The sequence below is a fragment of the Urocitellus parryii genome, chromosome 3 (assembly GCF_045843805.1).
Source record: "Urocitellus parryii isolate mUroPar1 chromosome 3, mUroPar1.hap1, whole genome shotgun sequence".
Classification (NCBI taxonomy): domain Eukaryota; kingdom Metazoa; phylum Chordata; class Mammalia; order Rodentia; family Sciuridae; genus Urocitellus; species Urocitellus parryii.
Genome location: NC_135533.1, coordinates 63,357,321 through 63,377,790, shown reverse-complemented (window position 1 = coordinate 63,377,790; position 20,470 = coordinate 63,357,321). Strand labels below are relative to the sequence as shown.

General features: G+C 33.5%; 1 protein-coding gene across 3 annotated transcripts in view; it reads left to right on the top strand.

Moving 5' to 3' along the window:
- Cacna2d1 (calcium voltage-gated channel auxiliary subunit alpha2delta 1) overlaps positions 1 to 20,470 on the top strand; it is a 372,350-nt gene that overhangs the window by 1,195 nt on the left and 350,685 nt on the right. For all 3 annotated transcript variants that reach the window (XM_026384957.2, XM_026384956.2, XM_026384954.2), the window contains exon 2: positions 14,391 to 14,507. In XM_026384957.2, the coding sequence (XP_026240742.2) occupies positions 14,391 to 14,507 (117 nt within the window). The remainder of the gene's footprint in view (positions 1 to 14,390; positions 14,508 to 20,470) is intronic.

The following is a 20,470-nucleotide window of genomic DNA, read 5'->3' as shown; positions in this document are numbered from 1 at the left end:
GAATGAATTTTGATTCATTGTACAGAAATGGCGCACAACTTTTCATTTCTCTGGTTGTACTTGATGTAGAGTCCCACCATATGTGCAGTCATACATGTACCTAGGTAATGATGTTCATCTCATTTCACCATCTTTCCTATCCCCATACCCCCACCCCTTTCCTCCCTCCCCTTTGCCCAAAGTTCCTCCATTCTCCCCATGCCCGCCCACCCCTTTATGGGTTAGCATCCACTTATCAGAGAGAATATTTGACCTTTGTTTTTTTTTTGGGGGGGGAGGGTTGGCTTACTTTGCTTAGCATGATATTCTTCAACTCCATCCATTTATTGCAAATGCCATAATTGTATTCTACAAGAGAGTTTTCATTAAAACTAATATTAGGTTGAGCATATTTAGACTTGGGTCTCATTCCCGAGACAGCTCGTGTGTGTGTGTGTGTGTGTGTGTGTGTGTGTGTGTGTGTGTGTATATATATATATATATATAAGCAAATTGTTCAGAAGAGATTTCAAATCCAAAGAATTTGTGGTCTCAAATCTTTTACATAAGGGTACTAAGTCTGTATCTGTGAGATAAGGAATGCATTTGGAAATGAAGGGTATTTCTTGTGAACACCAGTGATGAGATTTAATTCTAATCAATCCTCATTGAGCACATAATGTGTTCCAGGCACTGTGCAGGCTACCAAGAGTAGACAAAGAAACAGTTTCTTTTCTCAGCGAACTGACACAGCTCATCAAAAATCCCCAGTGCTTGGGGTGAAAAGATGCCTGAAAGCTATTGTAAATTGACAGTAGGAATCTGTAGTGATTCCCTGGAGAAGATATGCTACACTGAGAAAGTGTGCAGCATATAAGTGAGACTGAGCAATGGGATTTGTGGATGTTCCAGCAAATATTATTTATTAATTTTCATTTAAATACTGTTTAAATTGACTAAGGGCTTTCATTCAACCACAAGGAGAGAAAAAATGACAAATGACAGATTCTGGTTTTAAGTTACATGATGCTTTTTATTGACAGATTGAGATTAAAAATAAGCTCTTGGAAACCTATTCAGTGCCTCTCTAGCCTCAAAAACCACTTGCTTGGCTGACCTCGTTATCTTATTTCGTGTTATGATATGAATCTTCTATTGCCAAATCTGTGTTTTGCAATAAAACATTAAGTAAAAAAATTTCACCGAGTTTCCATTAGGTCTTAGGAAGTATAGATGGCTTAGAAGACTGTAAAATTGTATGAATTAATGACTTTGTCTGAATTAGGATAAAAAAGTAGATGGAAAAGATGAAAATCCCCATAATTTTTTGTTTATGAGGAACGTACCTCAATGTAGTGGCAGATGTAGTATGTGTAAGAGAATGACATGTTAGGGAAGTTCTCTCTCTCTTCCTCTCTCTCTTCTGTTGTGTGTGTGTGTGTGTGTGTGTGTGTGTGTGTGTCTGCACTGGAGACTGAGCAGAATTCAGGTATTAGGGCACATGGAGAGCATCCTCTTACAGGATAAGTGATCCCATTGCTTCCTAACTTTTCCTAGAGAGAAGGTCCATGATTTGGGCAAAAGGAATACATTTTTTAAGCCGTGTAAACTTGAGGCAAAAACCGCTTGAAAGATAACATTGTTGAGAATGAACTTTGAGCTAAGTTTGGGGGCATTGTTGTGGAGTTTTGTTTATTTATTTTTGAAGTGCTGGCGACCAAACTTGGGTTCTCATGTATGACAGACACTGACACTGAGCGACAGACATCAGAAGTGTTGAATGCATGCTGAGGACCAGAAGTTGAAGGAGGGGAGGAATTAAATAGGTCCCTGGACCAAAGTTAATATTGTAGAAATTTTGTTTCTTCACAAATCAATTAACATAATTAATTTTACTGGCTTCACAGGTAAAGTCAGTTTTACATGAAGGCCAAGAACCAATGTAATGAGCCACATTGCTAAAATAATGCATCCTTGTAGTTTTATGAAAATTGCTTAATGGGGTCATAAAATATCAGTCTGGGGAAAGTTGATTAATGTTATTGAATGCATTCAATACTCTTAACAGATGTGGATTTTACATAGGTTTCTTGCCTACCTTCTGTTAGGAATCAAGAGTGAGGAGACTTAAGAATTATTGCTGACCCTAATACATTAAAGTTTTAAAATATCTCTTATTGAATTATTATTCCATTATGTAATCATTTGGAGCACATATGTCCATCAATTGGTTCTGTCAATTGTTAGCTTTATAATTTGGCCAAGGTAATGTTATGGAGTTGTTGGAATGATGATACAATCCATATAAACCACAAACTGACATATAAACATAACTCTGCAAATATCATTCATTTGTTGAATTAGTTAAATGTATCATATTGTACTAGTGGGGTACAGGCTGAGTTGATGTGACACAGAAAAGATCAGTACACACTTTTCTCCCACATTGCAGTCTAGAGGTGAGCGGAGTATGGTTAGTTGGGAGTCCCTGAGATCCTCTCAGCTTGGGATTTCCATTTCTAGTCTAAGGTGATCCCTTCAGTTGCTCTTATTTCCCAGCCATTAGGTAAAGGAAGACAGAGTAGGAGAGCAGATACCCAGGCAGTATAAGATGTTTACACACATTGCAGTAATGAGAGCTTAGTCATGTGGTCTCATAAACCTAGACAGGTGACAAAGAAGGAAGGTCTTTACAGTAATGTGTCCAATGAAAATTCTTCCACAATGGAAGGGGCAGAACAAATAGTGGGGAGATTAAGCAATCTTCCATTGATTCGTATTATTATCTGAATATTACTTTTGTGTAAGTGCTGTATCTAAAATGTATTAGTGCTTTGTTAATATAGAATTGAAGCTTTATTTATAAATTTTAAAGATTATAGATCAATAAAAAATTGAGTGACTGGGGTTGTGGCTCAGTGGCAGAGTGCTTGCCTAGCATGTGTAAGGCACTGGGTTTGATTCTCAGCACCACATATAAATAAGTAAAATAAAAGTCTACTACTAACTAAAATAATATTAAAAAAATTAAAAATTGAAATGTATCTCCAGATTTTGGAAAACGTTCTTAAACAATCTGAGTTATAGGATATTTTATTATTTCTACACACACACACACATACACACACACACACATCCTTGTAGCTCCCATGCTAGTAAATGGAAAGGGAGAGGCCAATAACATGTTTATAAATAAATAACATTTTAAATATTAAAGTGTTTGTAATATTCTTGAAAACAATGGTTTTAGTGTTTGGCCATCAACCAGTGTTTAATTTGTTAAGAAAATATATCCCCTTAAAAATATAACCAAATTTTGACCAATATCAGATTCATCAAATATTCTAAACTAGTGGGTACTATATAGTAATGAGAATTTGCTTCAGAAAAAGATTTTCAAACAAAAAGTTGATGAGTAGAAACGATTGTCTTTTTCTGGGCAATGTACTTTTTCTTTTCTTTTTTTTTAGTTGTCAATGAGCCTTTATTTTATTTATTGATATGTGGTGCTGAGAATCGAACCCAGTACCTCAACATGCTAGGCAAGTGCTCTGCCACTGAGCCACAATCCCAGCCCTGTGCAGTGTACTTCTGAATCTAGCAGAACTCTGCAAATATGTCAAAATCCTCAGTCACTACATTTGATTGGCCCTGCCCTGGGGACAAGTAACTGCAATAATGTAAGCATTCTATAAGGACCTCAGGCCCCTTTAGGACTTCTCTCCTAGCCTTCTCTTTATAACAGAAGGAAGGCTTCCATAATTGTCATTGCCTTTGATCACTTAACTCTTTATTAACTCTTTCATCTCTAAGGGGAGCATGTTTGGTATTAGGAAGCAGGAATGACGGCTTTATTTTTAAAGAGGTCAAGTCTCTCTTCATTCCAAATAGGCTTGTTTTCCCTGCAGGGAAAGGGTAGGGAGGGAATCCCAGCAGGATCTGTATTACCTGAGCTAAGTGAAGTGACTGGGGTACAAAATTTGGAGAGGCATTTGCTCTGAAGCTCATTAACATGCCTGATCCAGAAAGAGTAAGGATCTGCTTACATTTTGTGCCATTGGCAACTCACTTCTTCTCCCTAGCCCTGGCCCTGGGGATAGGGACAGGGAAGGCCTTAAAAGCTCTGTGTCTTCTATACTTCCTTGTGGGATCCACAGCTATTTGTACTCTTTGGCCCTCTACTCAGTGGGCCTCTATGATACATTTTCCTCCCTGATCCTTTTCTTGTCTTCTCTTTCAGATCCCTCTAGGCTTTTCCTTTTGGGTTGTAGGACTTTGGACTCAGACTGTGGTGTGTGTGTGTGTGTGTGTGTGTGTGTGTGTGTGTACATGTATTCTTCTAGTGGTAACAATATGCATTTTGAAGTATTCACCCACAATGTCTGACATTGCTCCCTACTTCCCTTCTGTAACATTTAGAATGCTGTGTTATCTTCTGACAATTAAGGGGAATCCCAATTTTTTTTTTACTAACATATTATTGTGTCCCCCTAATTATCTAAGAAAGTCAAAATAATCCATGTCGCATTGTTGTTATAAGGCTTACTTCTTAAATTTAAATTTTATCTTAATTTCTAAAACTTTAGTATAAAATATGCAAATATATTTTTAAAATATGTAGATTATTATTATTTTTGAAATTTGATTTTTAAAGATGGAACTATTCTGCAATGGCACCACCCCAGAACTCTGATTCATTGTTAAGATTTCCTAAGTTAAAGTTATGTCAAAATCAATACTTTATATTTTAATATGCTACTCAAAGATATAAATGCAGAATGTGTCTAAATATTGAGCATTCATTAGTATTCTCAAATAAGTTAGTATTTATTTATTTTTATTTTTATTTTTTAGAGAGAGAGAGAAAAGAGAGAGCATAGAGAGAGGGAATTTTTTAATATTTATTTTTCAGTTTTCGGTGGACACAACATCTTTTTTTTTTTTTTTTTAAATTTTTATGTGGTACTGAGGATCGAACCCAGCGCCCCACGCCTGCCAGGCAAGCACATTACCACTTGAGCCACATCCCCAGTATTTAGATAAATAGTTTAAGTTAGTATTTAGATAAATAGTTTGAGTTATGATAGTTTCTAACTAACCCTGATGCTTTTTCTTTGAAATAGTGGGCACATTATCTTATGTAAATAGAGTATTCATTTTGTAGGTGATAGTTAAATATACTAGTATATTTACAAAAGAAGACACTCAAATGCAGAACATAATTAATTTGTGATTTTGATTAGGGAATCAGCACAGCAACAAGCAAGATGAGGAATCTTCCGGTCCCAGGAAAGTTACTAAGTAGCTACATGGTATTAGAATTTCCTTTATCTGCTCTTCACATGAGATCAACAGCAACACTGCCTTCCTCACAGAAATGTTTTAAGGGTATAAGGAAACAAAAGATAAAATGGGGAAGCATTAATAGATGCTTTGGAAAAGTTGCATGCTTTTTACTTCTGATAAACAAATATTGCTATTTATGATATTTTCATTTTTCATTCTTTTTCAGAATTGCCTTGCTTTCCTCAACAATGAAATGTTGTAACTCCATCACCATAATTATATAGGCAATTTGTGATCATCTCACCCTTTTGATCTCTTTCTGTCTCTTTGAAGTAAAAAGAAATCTATTTTGATTGCAAAAATGTACTTTCAGTAAAGAATATGTATTTTTTTCACTTCCCTCCCTAAAAGAGAGATTTGAGAAGCTTTTTTTTTTTTTTTTTTTTTATAAACAGTGGTAAATTCTGTTCATTTTCAAAGATACAGAATGAACTTTAAGGGCAATTGTCATCTTACCGGCTACTTTCAACATTTTATTAACATATATTAAAAATTTTTATTTTTACCTTACCATTCTCTTCTATTATCAAACATTAATTTATATTTTCTTAAGTTGTGCTAGTAGTTGAAAATGGAATTCTTATTTATTAGTATTGCAAGTATATATCTAGCACAGTGGTTCCAAGCCAGTGAGTTTTGCTCCTTGGAAGATGTTGGGCAGTGCTGGGAAGCATTTATGACAGTTATAATGTGGGGAAGAGGGCTTGCTATGTGGGTCTACTTACAAAGGACAGTGGTGCTATTAGATGTCCTGCAGTGCACAGAGCATTCTCCCACAACAAAGTCTTATCTGGTAAAAAGTGTCAATGGTACTGAGGTTGAACAACTGTTTTAGAAGGATTGAAGGGTTTGAAGTAAGAATAAGTGTGTTATTATGTATCAGCATCGATAGTCCTGTGTTAATAAGGTATGATAGTGAAGGGCAGATTAAACAAGATTGCTTTTTAAAATTCTTTTATTGGCAAGAAAATGAATTTAGGTCATTTAGGGTTAGAGACATTAAACAAGGTGGCTTACTCAGTCTATAGTTAGTTATATTTTAATTTAATTTTGATAGAATATAGTGTGATCTCTTCCACTTTTCATTGCATATAGATTTTATGGTTAAAATACATACTCAATTCACAATTTGTATATGGGTTTAGATATGGACAGGGAAAGAGAGTGGGTTAATAAATTTTCTCTGGAATTAAAAAAGCAAATAGCCTTTACTATATATTATATATGTGTGTGTGTATATATATATATATAATAAGTATATATATTTATATAATTTTTTTTCTTTTCTTGAATCTTAGTGTTATTAAAATGAACTTACAGGGGCTGGGGATATAGCTCAGTTGGTAGAGTGCCTGCCTTGCATACACAAAACCCTGGGTTTGATCCCCAGAACCGCAAAACAACAACAACAAAAACAACAACAAAACAACTTACAGTTTACTTTATATGTGAAATTTCACCATCCTCCAAACTGAGAAATTCTTGCTATGAATAATTTTTGTATTTAGTCTTTGTTGTAGTTTAATTTTTCTATTCCAGGAACAACCTGCTTTTCTGGTTCAATGTAATCATCTGTTGTTTTGCATTAACAAGCATTTTTACAATAGTCATTTATCCTTTTCCTTCATATCACTTTAATATATTGCTTATGAGTGTCACCATTATGTTCTTATTAGTAGGAACTTGGGCAACTGGCAACTGGCAAGAGGTTCACCAGCTTTGACTTCATTCTTCCTGAATCTTTTCTCAAGATAATGTCCCATTTGAAGTGTGATGACCCCATCCCAACTATGAAGCTGTAGCATATCAAGTAGATAAAAGGGAATGGCTAGGAGAATGACAGTGTGAAGTCATCATTGGAAAAGTATGCACTATAAATATGATGACATGATGAAGTTATATATGTACTCTTGGGTGCACCTAATTGTGTGTGTGTGCATTTTATATTTTATAGTTTGTATTTTGAGTTCTTCCTGTGTACAAACCACTGTGATAGGCTCTAGAAATTCTGGGCTAGGTATTATTAACCTAAAATATTTTAAGTTGACTACAGTTTAAGGTATAAACCAATATCCTGACTTCCATATCTCTCCATAATCATGCTCCAATTTGTTTTTCAGTTTTCATTTTCCAATAATTCCTTGTATCATGTGTGCTATGATCTCTTTCATCCCTTGTTTAAGCACACATTTCCTCCAAAGTGTGACTATAATCCCATCTTTTGACTTTCATAGCCTATATGATTTGTACCTTTTCTGAATTATGAGATTATAACTTTCTGTATCTCTATATTGGAACAATAATATCCTTTTTTGTATGTATATATTCCATTATTTTAATTTTTGTTTAAGTATTGTATTTGTATTCCATTATATAAGTGCATAGCACATTACTTATCCTTGCTATTATTTTTAGGTTCATTTTGATTATAAATTATAAGGAAGTTGTTATAAGTCAGTATTCACATTCCCAGTGAAACCTGACATAGTACCCAGTATCGATATCTATTCACTAATTTATACAATCAATATTTATTATGCCACGTACTGTACATGTACCAAGAACAGAACAAAATCTTTTCCTCTCGAAATCTGATTCTGATTAAGAACAATAAAAATATATAATAAATACAACACTTACATAACTTAGATTAGATTATATTTGAAAATGCTTAAGAATAGCAAAATTGAAAATTTCAAGTCATAAAAATCCCATAGGTTGAAACGGGTTCTAATTTATGTAAAAGAAGTGAATCAGATATACCCTTTTAAAACTGATATTAACGAAAGGCCATGGTTTTTGTAAAAGGAATATGTATAGCTTCATAAATTTAAAAAAATCTATGTTGCTTAAATGTATTTCATCAGTTGATATTTACCTTAGGTCTTTACCCAGTGGAGATTATCCCAACAGACAATATACCAAAGAGTACTAAAGAGTAAGATGTTTTAAAAGCTTGACTTTTATTTCTGGGATTGCATCATTTTCTCTTTTAATCAGAGGGGAACATGGGAAAGGTTGATGAGATCAGGGATTACTTCGAGTATATTGTGTGATTTTTAAACTCAGCTAATTTTTATAAAAGGAAAGAGAGGTTTTTTTTAATTGTTTGTTGTTTGTAAAATATATTCTATCATCAATTCAAATATGCAATCACTGGCTACTCAGATGAGGGAATATTCACCTATTTCAACATTTCCCTAGGTTGTCCATCTTTGACTATGATGAGACTCAGGATAAGTATAATGAAAATTTTTATTCTATTTTGACCGATTGTAAAATTTCTTCAGTCAAGGGAAGTGTGATCCTTGATAGTAATCAAGAAAGAACATTATATTATTCTTTTGTGTTAATATACCTTTTAGAAATAAGATATTCTCAGTTTACAGGGAACAAGTAGTTCAAAGAGTATTTAATAAAAACAAAAACAAAAGCCCTAACATGATCTACAAGCCATCTCACATTGTAAAATTCAATTCCAATTAATGAAACTTATTTCATGGGTGTCTAAAGCAGTCAAGGAGACAATGCACCTCTTTCCCTGCTTGAGTTAGTATTAAAGATTCTTACATTTAGTCCTATTAGCCAGTCAAGATTGTGAAGTAAGAATGGTGGGGGTAGGGTGAGGTCATGTAATACTTTCTCTTTATCCCACTCTGATTATTGTGAGGCGAAACCGTATTTACTTATCTGGTTCATCTATAATTTTATACAACATATGCATGTCCATTTAGGTATTTTTAGGTTTCCTGTCTAGACTTTCTTCTTAGAACTTCACACAATAATGAAGGTCATAATGTGTGTCCGTGAACTAATTTCATTACTGCCTAAAGCCTAAAGGAAAATGAACATTTCTCACAATAGAGTTCATCTTTCATGTTCATCAGAATCTATGACTAATGAAAAAAATTGCACAGTAAGACTACTGTTAGTCGCAATTTGGAAACATGGGGTCTTTCTTAAGTTTCTAATTTAAGGCACAGTGAATCACTCAGGAAGTTTATTGTAGAAATACTTCAAAAATGTAGCAAATTTAAGTCAAGAACTCAAGAGTATTTTCATCATAGTTTGGTTAGTGGAAGGATGTCCAGAGCAAGGCAGCCCCAGAGGCGGATTTTTATTGTGGACTCTGAGCAGGGAGCTTCTGGCTATGACTAATTCATTGTGTTAGAATTCTATTGCTACTGTGACAAATTACCATAAATTTCTTGGCTTAAACAAGCAGATCCATTATTTTACAATTTTCACATGTCTTTCCCTTGGTTTATTACTCTTCCATCTTCAAAGCCAGCAGTGTTAGGGAGATTTCTTCTCTTTCCTCCATGTCTGGTTTCCTTCCTTAGTCACACCTTCCTCTTCCACTTTTAAGGATCTTTCGGATTCATCTGATTAGCAAACTTAATCCATCAGCAAACTGAGTTCTCTTTTGTGATATAACAACATATTCACTCGGGTTCTGAGGATTAAGATCTCTGGGAGGCTATTGTTCTGCTGACCACAGCCATAATTTCTGTTGCTCAATATATCTGAATACTCTTTTCCTCCAGATAATCTTTTCATTGCTGTTAATGCCCTGGATTTACACTATTCTGTACAACTGCTGTCCTATGGTGAGAAATCTGTTTGGCTCAGTGTGATATTATTGTTTACACAGATCTTTTTTCCTTAGCTTCTCATAAGCAATATTGACTTAGTAGTCAGCATCTCCTAGGTCTGTTATAAGTTCTGGCAATTAGTTAGGGACCAACGGGCAAAGCTACACATCAGAATATCATGAAGTATGTGTAAGGAAGTTCTTGGCCTCCTTTTTTACTGGGAACACCCTGAGGGGAAACTTTCCAAAGTAAGATGGCTGGGCATGAAAGAAATCCTGATTGCCTGTCCAGGACAGGTTCCATGAAAGGGAAAGAAACACACACATATTGATTTAGGGTTGTCAAAGTTTATATGCCTAAGTTACAATATGTAGAAACTAGAGTGTATCTCTTTAGGGAACTTCACTTGCTTATAAGTTGCCATTATCTCTCACAAAAAGGTGAGAGGGGTGATTAATCTTACCACTTGATGGTTGATCTTTTCCAGTCCAAAACAACCTTTTATGGTAATTTAATAAATTCCAAGTTCCAACCACTTTGCAATATTCTCTAATGTTCTTGACTTTGCTCCTTGAGGTCTAGATGTGAGGGGATGTAAGCTCTGGGATATTTGCTTTCTTTTGTTCTCTTGACATAGATACTGAAAACTCGTGGCACCAAAGACTTGGCCCCTCTCCTCCAGCTACATAGAGTCCCTTTGTTCTAGGTGGTTCACCATCATCCTTTAGCTGGACCTTTTCTTCCCATCAACCTCTGCATTGGAGTTCCCTTGATCCTGCACTGAGACTATCTTTACGAAGGTGTTCACTCTTAACTCTCAGGGATTTTCTCACTTATGTTAAGGGGTTTTCCTCTGAAATTACATCTGATGAGTCAATGGAGCTCCAAAGTGTAGAGTGGCTTTTCAGACTCACTTCTAATTCATACCAGGTTACCTTTCATCTTCTGCTGCTCTGGGCAGTGGTTTTGCTCTCTTAGGGACTCAAACTCCCCCCGTCTGATATTCCAAAACCATAACTAACCTAATTTGTTAGTTAGCTAATTCTTTTAATTTTTAAATTATTTTCAGCATTCTGAAAGGGAATAATAGAATAAAACACCTAGAAATGGTATAAACTGGATGCCTAAAATTAGTTGCTAATAATAATCTAGGGGGCGATCTAAAACTTGGAGACATATTTAGGTTTTCAGTTAGTATCTTTGGGAAAGTTTTATAGTTTGTATAATGATTCTTTATGAATTTTGTTAAGCAATTATATCAATGACTGGTGTCACTTTGTAGTTAGTACATTTGAGGTTATTTTTAAGTGTATTATTTTGAAGATTATCTGGGAACTATGGACTTAATTTAGAGGAAAGTGATTTGAAAGAAGTTACCTGTGAAAAAGGCAAGAACTATAATGTGTTCTGTTTGCAGTGAAACTTAGTCTTTGAATGTAGCAGTGAAAGATCATTAAAGTCAGTTAAGATTCTGAGAGAATGTACAGGTGACAAGCATTCTTTTTTTGTGAAGACTGTGTATAGAATAATAATAGGACTCACATTGGAGAAAAACTAAAGCACATTAGTGTATCACTCAGTAGGGAAAATATCCCATCCTGAATTTTGTCTTTATGCCACATTCTTTTTAGTAGAAAGGCCAATATCATGTAGCATGTGAGAAGCTGACATGATTTGAATGGTGTGCTGTCTGGTGCTAAAAACTCATATTATTTCTAACATGCTATTTTTCCTTCACGAAATAATTGGGTAAAAATACAAAGCAGGTAATCACACAAAGAGAGATACTTTAGACTGTGCTTTTTAATATTAATATTCTAATATATTAAATATTGTGGAATTGTGGCTTATTTCAGTGATGAAAATAGAAGTATATTTATGTTTTGAAATGTATCATCATATTAAAAATCTATGTGAAAATTTCTACTTTGAAAATTGTTTACTAAGTATTTATCTGAAAACTTTTCGAGAGACTTCATAAGTGTTCATACAACAACAAAGAATATTGTGTTTTTTAAAGCGAAAAAGTGAGAGCTAGTTCTTTTGGTGAGGTGGGTACATAGTTTTAACTCATTTTTCTTATCAAAGAAAACATTCCAATTGCAGTTTTATATATGAAAGATATAAAGCCAGATATTTATTCTTGGGTTCTAGACTTTCTTGACTTCATCTGTTTAGGACTTATTTGTGAGACAGAGTTTATATTTCTCTCTTTTTATTAGTCAGTTCTCTATCATTATAGTGAAATAGTTGTGATGATTAACTTATAAAGAGAAAAGGTTTATATTTTAACTTACGGATTTGGAGGTTCCAGTCTATGATCAATTGGCCCCATAGCTTGGGCCTATGGTCAGGCAGCACATCAAGATGGTAGTGTGTGGTAGAGCAAAACTGCTAAACTAATTACCAGGAAGCAAAAGAAAAAAAGAGGCAGGGCATCATGGTCCCACAATACCCTTTTAGGGCACATTTCCAATGACCTGAGTACCTTCCACTAGGCTCCATTTCCCAAAGCTTTCACCACCCTGGGGACTTAGATTTTAGCATATTTGGGGGACATTCAAAACCACACCTCAGTATTTGTTAATTATTTTAAAATTATAATGGAAATATAATTTGAGGGAACATTTTGTATATATTCTAGATGATATGTATATACTTGAGATAAATTGATTTACACTCCATTCATTTTTAAACCACTTAGTAATGTGTTGGGCACCTGGAGTGACTTAATAACTGACATTATCTGTAGTCTATAACGTGAAGTATGTATTGTACATCTGAAATAATCTTTACCAGCTATGAAGCACATTGTTCTCTCTGTACCACAGGAAGGAGGTTAGACCGTGTAGAGAAATGAACAAGGTATTAATGGTACAAAGCACAGTACATTTCCCATCAATTAGTTCTATTGGTTTTACTGCAAAGAACTAAATATCCTGAATCAAATTCAAGTGATGTTGAGGTTTATCTACTTGTAACCCAAATCATTTAATCAATTCAAGAATTCTCATTCCTGAATCTCATCTGAGGCTGAAAAAAGAGCTTCTCCTTGGAGGGATTTCTTCATGGGTAAGCTTGGTATGGAGAAGAGGACCCCCATATCCACCTGGTGAAAGCATAAGCAATCCATTGATATGCACTGGAAACCAAATATAGGATCTTTATGTCACTAAATTGATGTGCCTTGGATAATTCAAATGAATAAGGCCGGTGTTCAAATGACTATGGGGAAAATCTCAGAGTTTAAATTAATCAATCAATTTTAGGAGTAAAATGTGATTGAGAACTTTTTAAATGCCAATTAACTATAACTCCCTTAAAAAAGTTTTAAGTCCATGGAAAACTAATGTACTATGTGATGGATGAATGTTAGTATAGGCATTTGTGTATGACTGAAGCCAGTGTTCACCAGCAGAGTCATGCTCCACTGGGACCGGGCTGTAGAACCTGTTGGTAGTAAAGCAGATTTGCTGGAGCTGAGCCAGAAATAAGCAGGGTTGAACTGGCTTTGGTGTGTGCCTGGATTCACTTCTCATAAGACAGTAAAAACCTGCCAGGTCCTGGCTTTCAAAGATGGTTTAGTCATGCATGTGCACCCCATCTGTTCCATGCATAAGGGATTTCCTTCTCAGCTCAACATTCAAGCCACAAACACTGCCACTGCTCCCTGCCTCCTTCCCAGCTTTAATTCTTCCTCTCCTGCTGGGAGTGTACAGGCTGTGTAAACCAGGCGCAGCTTATGTCACTCTAGGGAAATCCTAGAGATGAACCAGAAATAAAGTTGAGTTTTTCTCTGTCACTTAGCTTAATTTTGGTATAGTTTGATTTAGTGATTTCAAAAAACACATGAAAACATTTAATTTGATAAAAATTGAAGATATTATTACAGTTTTAACCAAACATTTACTGTAGATTTTAATAACCTTCAACTTGTCTACATGTAAATTGTCCCTGAAATTCCTTGTGTTACCTGGCTGAATCTCCATAAGGTTTAGCAGCATGGTTTAGCTCCATTATAGGGAGGGACCTTCTCTATGATATAACCCTTTTTCCTACCTTTGTTTACCACACACTCCTTCCAGGTTCGACCTGCATGCTGCATCTCTCCCTCTATTTTCTACCATGACCACCCTTTTTTGTAAAAGGTGATTGACAGTTAATACCAGGTTGTGATGCGGGGGTGGGCAGGTACAGCTTCAAACCTCAAAATTGCAAATACAAACTATTTTGGTACAAGCTGTTTTACAACCTATGACATAAACTACTATTTTAGCAAGCTGGTAGTCTGATAGCAAATTTATATTTATGTTTTCCTCTTTTACCGAAACTTCAAAATCATCCAAATGAAGAAAGAGAAGGGTAGATCTTTTTAATCATTTGTTTATAGTTTTAAATACCTTCTAATGGGAATTTATGAGCTCAAGAGGCAATTATTATTCTTATTAACTTCCTTTTCCTTTCACTCAGATTTATGAGAAATACCAGGATTTGTATACTGTGGAACCAAATAATGCACGCCAGCTGGTGGAAATTGCAGCCAGGGATATTGAGAAACTTCTAAGCAACAGATCTAAAGCCCTGGTGGTGAGTTTAATTTGGATCTGCTCCTTCTGTTATTTACTATCACTTACCTATTGTTTATTTTTCATGCTTTATTCGGAGGTTTTGTTTGGTGTGCTTTCTTTACTTTAGTAATTGTGCTCATGTGATGCATTCATAAAACAGTGAAAGATCATGATTTCTTTGGGAACCTAGAATAATCAGGTAACTTTTATCTAAATAGTGGTTTATTTTTATAATAGTACTATTTTTTTAATAACATATGAAAAGTATATTCAATTCATATGTATGTATATTTATGCATATGTAAGTCATTATGCATAATAATGAACACATTTAAATCTTATTATAGGACATAAAACCAAGGATATTATTAGCACCCTTAAATTCTAGTACTCTCCCATTGCATCATCCTCCTTCCTGGTCAGATGTGGCCTATATACTAGATAATTGACTGATTATTTCTTTGTTTTATAAAAATAGCCATACCTCACATAACTTCTTTGCTAAACAAGATATATTTTATTTGCTTACTTTTGAGCTTTGTAGACATTGTATCATTTTGTAAGCAGTCTTTGGCAACTTTTCTTTACCAACATTATGTTTGTATGATTTATCTGTATTCTTGCATTTAGCTTTAATTCATTTTATGGTAACCCTATCTTATCCACGAGGGGTCTTAGAATAGACCCCCAGTGGATGTCTGAAACCAAGGATAGTACTGAACCCTTCATAGTCGTCTATCAATATGCATGGAGGATGCAGAACCTGTGGATGTGGAGGTCTGACTGTACTGTTTTTTTTTCCTATATATACCTATTTATGACAATATTTGGAAGAGAAAGTAACAATAAATAATAATAAATAGAACAATGATAACAATATATTGTAATAAAGGTTATGTGACTATCCTTTCTCTCTGCACAAATATCCTATTATTCTGTATTTACACTCCTTCTTGTGATGTCAGATGATGTAATATCAAGGGGATAAAATGAAGTAGACGTTGTTGATGTAGCACTAGGCTACCTCATAAAGTTCATTTGAACAAAAGCTTTGCAGTACTTTGACAGTTGACTTGATACCTGACTTGGCACCATAGTAAGTGACAGGGAGATAATATATATAGTGTGGATATGCTCTGCAAAGGAGTAATTTGTGACGTGAGCAGAATGGGGCAAGATTTTATCATACTACTCAGACTGGCATGCAATTTAAAATTTATGAATCACTTATTACTAGAATTTTTCCATTTAATATTTTCAGACTATGCTTAAGCATGTGTAATTGAAGCTGTGGAAAACAAAACCATATCTAAGAGATATGTTTAACAAAACCATGTCTATCATATTTACAGGTATATGTTATTTTATGAGGATGTAGCTCAATTTATGTATTTACATATTATTTGGGTTGCTTCTAGATAGATGCTATTATGACTAGTGCTGCTGAATTTTCTTGAACAGTGTCTTGGTACACATGTGCAAGAATACAGGACAGTGGAATTATTATAGGGAATTCACAAAGTCAGCTTTAAAAAGTGTGATGATTGTTTTCAAAAATAGTTGTTTCAATTTAGATTTCTACTAGAAATACATGAGTTCCCAGTAGTCCATATTCTGGACAAATGTAAAAGTGTCAGACTTATTAATTGTAGGCAAACATATAAAATGGTACCTCTGTTAATTGCTAATAAGGAAATCATCCTGTGATGTGATCATCTTTCTCTTCATCTTCAGTGAAATATCTTTTCATATCTTTTGCATATTTTTATTCTTATAATTGATTTGTAGATTATGAGTTATTAGTGTTAACTCATTTTAGTTATATACAAGGCAAGTATGTTTTCCTAATTTTGGCTATTTCACTGTCTTTATCATGTATTTTAATAAGTTCTTATTTTTAATGCAGTCAAAGCCAACTTTTCTTTAATTATTAGTATTTTGGGATATTATATCTAAAAATATAATTTTAATCCTTTCCTACCCTTATTAAATTATTAATTATTATTAATTATTGATTACACAATTAAAAATATTTTATTCTCAATGGTTCTAAGTTTTATCTTTCATATTTAAGTATTTGATCCACTTTCAACTTTTTTTTAAAGTTTTTTTGGATGTAGATGGACACAATACCTTTGTTTCTTTATTTATTTGTGGTGCTGAGGATTAAACCCAGTGACTCACACAGGCTAGGCAAGTGCTCTACCACTGAGCTGCGACCCCAGCTCCTCTTGCCTATTCTTGAATTTTTACATTTTATCTTTATTATAGATTGAGCCTGAAAATCTGGGAAAATCTCCATTGGGGTTTTGATTGGGATCATACTGACTCAGACCAAATTGGGAAGAATTTTTATCTTTATTACATTTTGTCTTTCTATTTATAAGCAGGATATTCTTTCCATTAAGCAATTTTTTAGGTCATTCAACAAAGTTTTAATTTTTTTCATAAAAATTTCACAAATGTTTTGTTAGCTACAATCCTGGAGTTATTCTTTAGACCTCAGCACTGTGACAGATCTTTCTTCCAAGACTACCCTTTATTTCCTGTTTGCTTTTCACTCACAGTTCAGAGTTTTAGCTTGTTACATTTTATACATATGTTGGCCCTCAAAAATTTCCTTGCTGTTTTAGGCAATTATGATTATTTTATAATGATTGTTAAAGTGTCCAGGGTTTTGTAATGTAGCAGCACTCTCTGTTGGTATATTTGGCATGTTGTATTGCAAAAATTTGAAACATTGTATTTAAAAAATACATAATTGAGTAAGATAAAATTTCATAACTAGACAATTAAAAGCATTATTATCTTCAATTTTAGGAATATGAATATTATTTTAAAACTCTTAGAGATATGTATGTTTGCAATAAAAATTACTTAATAAAAATAAGGTGCTTTATATTTCGGTGATCCTGGTGATAGCTGAAAATATTTCTATGTATATTACTTTTTATCAACTTAAATTATTTTTTTCTCTAGACACAGGAAGCAGGTAATCTGGACATCATAATCTCTTGGAAAAGGTTGTAAATAGCAGGTATTTTGTCACAATTGGATTATAGTGGGAACCTTTTGTGACTTCTTCTTGTCATTTGTAGTTGAAGCTCAAGACATGCATTATTTGAAATCTGTGGGGGATCAGTGACTATCCTAAGTTCATTATGGCAGAATACAGAAGGTATAAAGGTTAGAATTTGTTAAGTTTTATGTCTGGGAGAAAGAGTCATGTTTGTTTTCAAACTGAATTCTTTATTTAACTTCTTTGATTCCACAAAAATAGAAAACACATTATTTAGTAGGGAAACATTTTGAGGCCAATTGTAAAACAGGTGCTACATTATATTGCAAATGAATGCAAGATGGCATTATTAATTTAGTTTTATTTTTTCTGTAGGCTTATATTCAGGAAGACACCTGGATTCAAGGAGCTTTAATTTATCTTGATGTTGTACCTGTGTAATTTTATATATTAAATATAGTGAAAAATCATGAATATACAAATCCAAGCTAGATACTAGAATTTTAATATTAATTTGATTTTACTAAGTGTTTATTACTAAGAAACATTATCTAATTACTTTTCACACTAGTATTATAGTCTAGATAACTATTATCAGCCTCATTTTTTGATGAGTAAATAGGGCCTTTGAGGGTTCCTGAAATGTGCCCAAGGAAATGTGTCTAATAAGTAATGTATGACAGCACTTCACAAACTTTAATGGGCATGCCGATCACCTGTGGCTCCTGTTAAAATGCAGATTTTTATTCAACAGACTGAACCAGAGATACATTTCTAAAAAGCTCCCAGGTGATGCTGATGTGCCTGCTACAAAAGAGGATCTTTTGAGCAATAAGAATCCAGATGTTTCTGACTCCAAGATCTGCATTATTACTTATTATACAAATATGTCTTTTGGCCTGAGCAAGTATATGATCATAACAAGGAAGAAATTTTGTCCAAGTATTCTGTAAACTACTGTTCATCCATAGGATTAGGAATCAGCTCTTTCAGTTAATAGAATATTCTCAATGCTATGAAATTTTCATGAAATCCTACATCAATTAACCATTTTAAAAAATTCTATGAAATAAAATATTTGATGTAGCAATAATTGTCATTTTTGAGTTTGAATATTTTTAAAGTTTTAATATTCTTTGTGTCAAGGTTATTAACATGATTCTTTCAAAAAAATGTAAAATCTGTGGGAAAAAAGCAAATTGAATGGTTTATTATGTTACATGTTTTCAAAGAAATTACTTAACAGTTTATAGTTGAAAATTGAGGGTTCATTTTAAAAAAAGGAAGTGAACATCTTCTGTGTTTTTCTTTTTTTTTAGTGTGATTTTTGCTTTTCAATATTTGTAGTAAATGTTATTGTGCAACTGAGCATACAGATTTTTACATAGTTGAACACTAAAATTTTAATTCTTTTATAACCTGTTGATTAGAAACTCAAATATAACTTACTTTATTGCTTTATGTTTTATGTATTTTATCTAAACTATTTCTCCCAATATTTTCTGTTTTCAATTTCAGCATTTATTTAAATTTTTTATTTATGCTGTTAAGATCTTTTGATCTGCTTCATCAACTAATCTTAGGAAGAGTTGAGAGATCAATACAAAAAATTATAGCTGCTTTTCTCTTACAACCATCTCTTTGATAGTAAAACAGACTTTTGTACTTGTATAGTTGTAATTTGGTATTTTTTTGGGGGGGAGAGGTGAACTCTATAAAACTAAAATATGTTAGGATTCTGATAATCTTTCACATTAGGTCCTTATAGAAGTCCTATGAAGTATACACATTAAATGTTTATTCATATTTTATAAATTAAGAATTCAGAGGTCAAAGTTTCTTGTCTAACACTATTCTAACACTATATGTATAGCATGAGGTAGTGGTAGAATTCAGTTTTAGGACTTCTGTCTTCAAATGCTTTTAGGTATCTTAATATTTTAAGATCTATCTGCTAAATCAATTTTTTTTTTTACATTTGCTGTAGTTAGGTCTCAGAAACTGGCTCCATATGATGATTATCTTGCTAACATTGTTGGATTATTCATAAAGCAATCTAAAACCAAACAATATTTTAGAAGCAAAAGATAAACATTCATTTAACATTGTATTAGCATTCATTTCAGCCTGTAGTGGGCTGAAATATGTGCAAGTGTTAATGAACATTTCATGGGAGAAACCTTTTTAACCCAAAAACTCAACCTCCCATGGAGCCTCCTGAGAGACCCATGTAAATGAAATCAGTGGTCTCCTTGTTCCCCAACCTGCCCAGCCAAGGGGATCTGCTCAGTAAATGAAGGTCCCTGAACATTTTGCTCAGTGAAAATAGGACCAAGGTTATAATAAACAAAATTTTCTAGTGGTACTTTTTCTATTATGACATATTCTGTCTCCCTCTGGTTGTCCTGGTAAGTTTAATTAAAACTACTCCAATCTATTAAGATGCTTTAAATACTGTAATATGCCCTAACTCTTAATTCAACCTTGATATTCATCTTATGATTAGATAATGAAAAGAGGAAATTGGCAAATGTTTTCAAATGAATATTAAGATTTTATTTATTTGTTTCTAGAAGGACTAGATTATTGTTATTTAAACAAATTGTTTTCCTATGTTTCTTTAGCTCTTAGGCCAGTGGTTCTGTATCTTTCGATGTGTTAGCAGTGCAGAATTTTCTAAAAAATGCAGATTTATACTCTTCATCTCAGGGGATGTTAATGCAGAAATATAGAAAGAAGTCCAAGAAAAATTAAGTCCAAATAATTGAGAAAGGGGTCCAAGGAATAACAATGAAATTATTTAGAGACTCCAGGATGAAGTAAAAATTTATTGTATTTGTCTATTAGGACTCATTGGTTTACTTTAAAAAATTTATATATAGTTATAGATGGACAGAATATCTTTATTTTGTTTACTTATTTTTAATATGGTGCTGAGAATTGAACACCGTGCCTCATATATG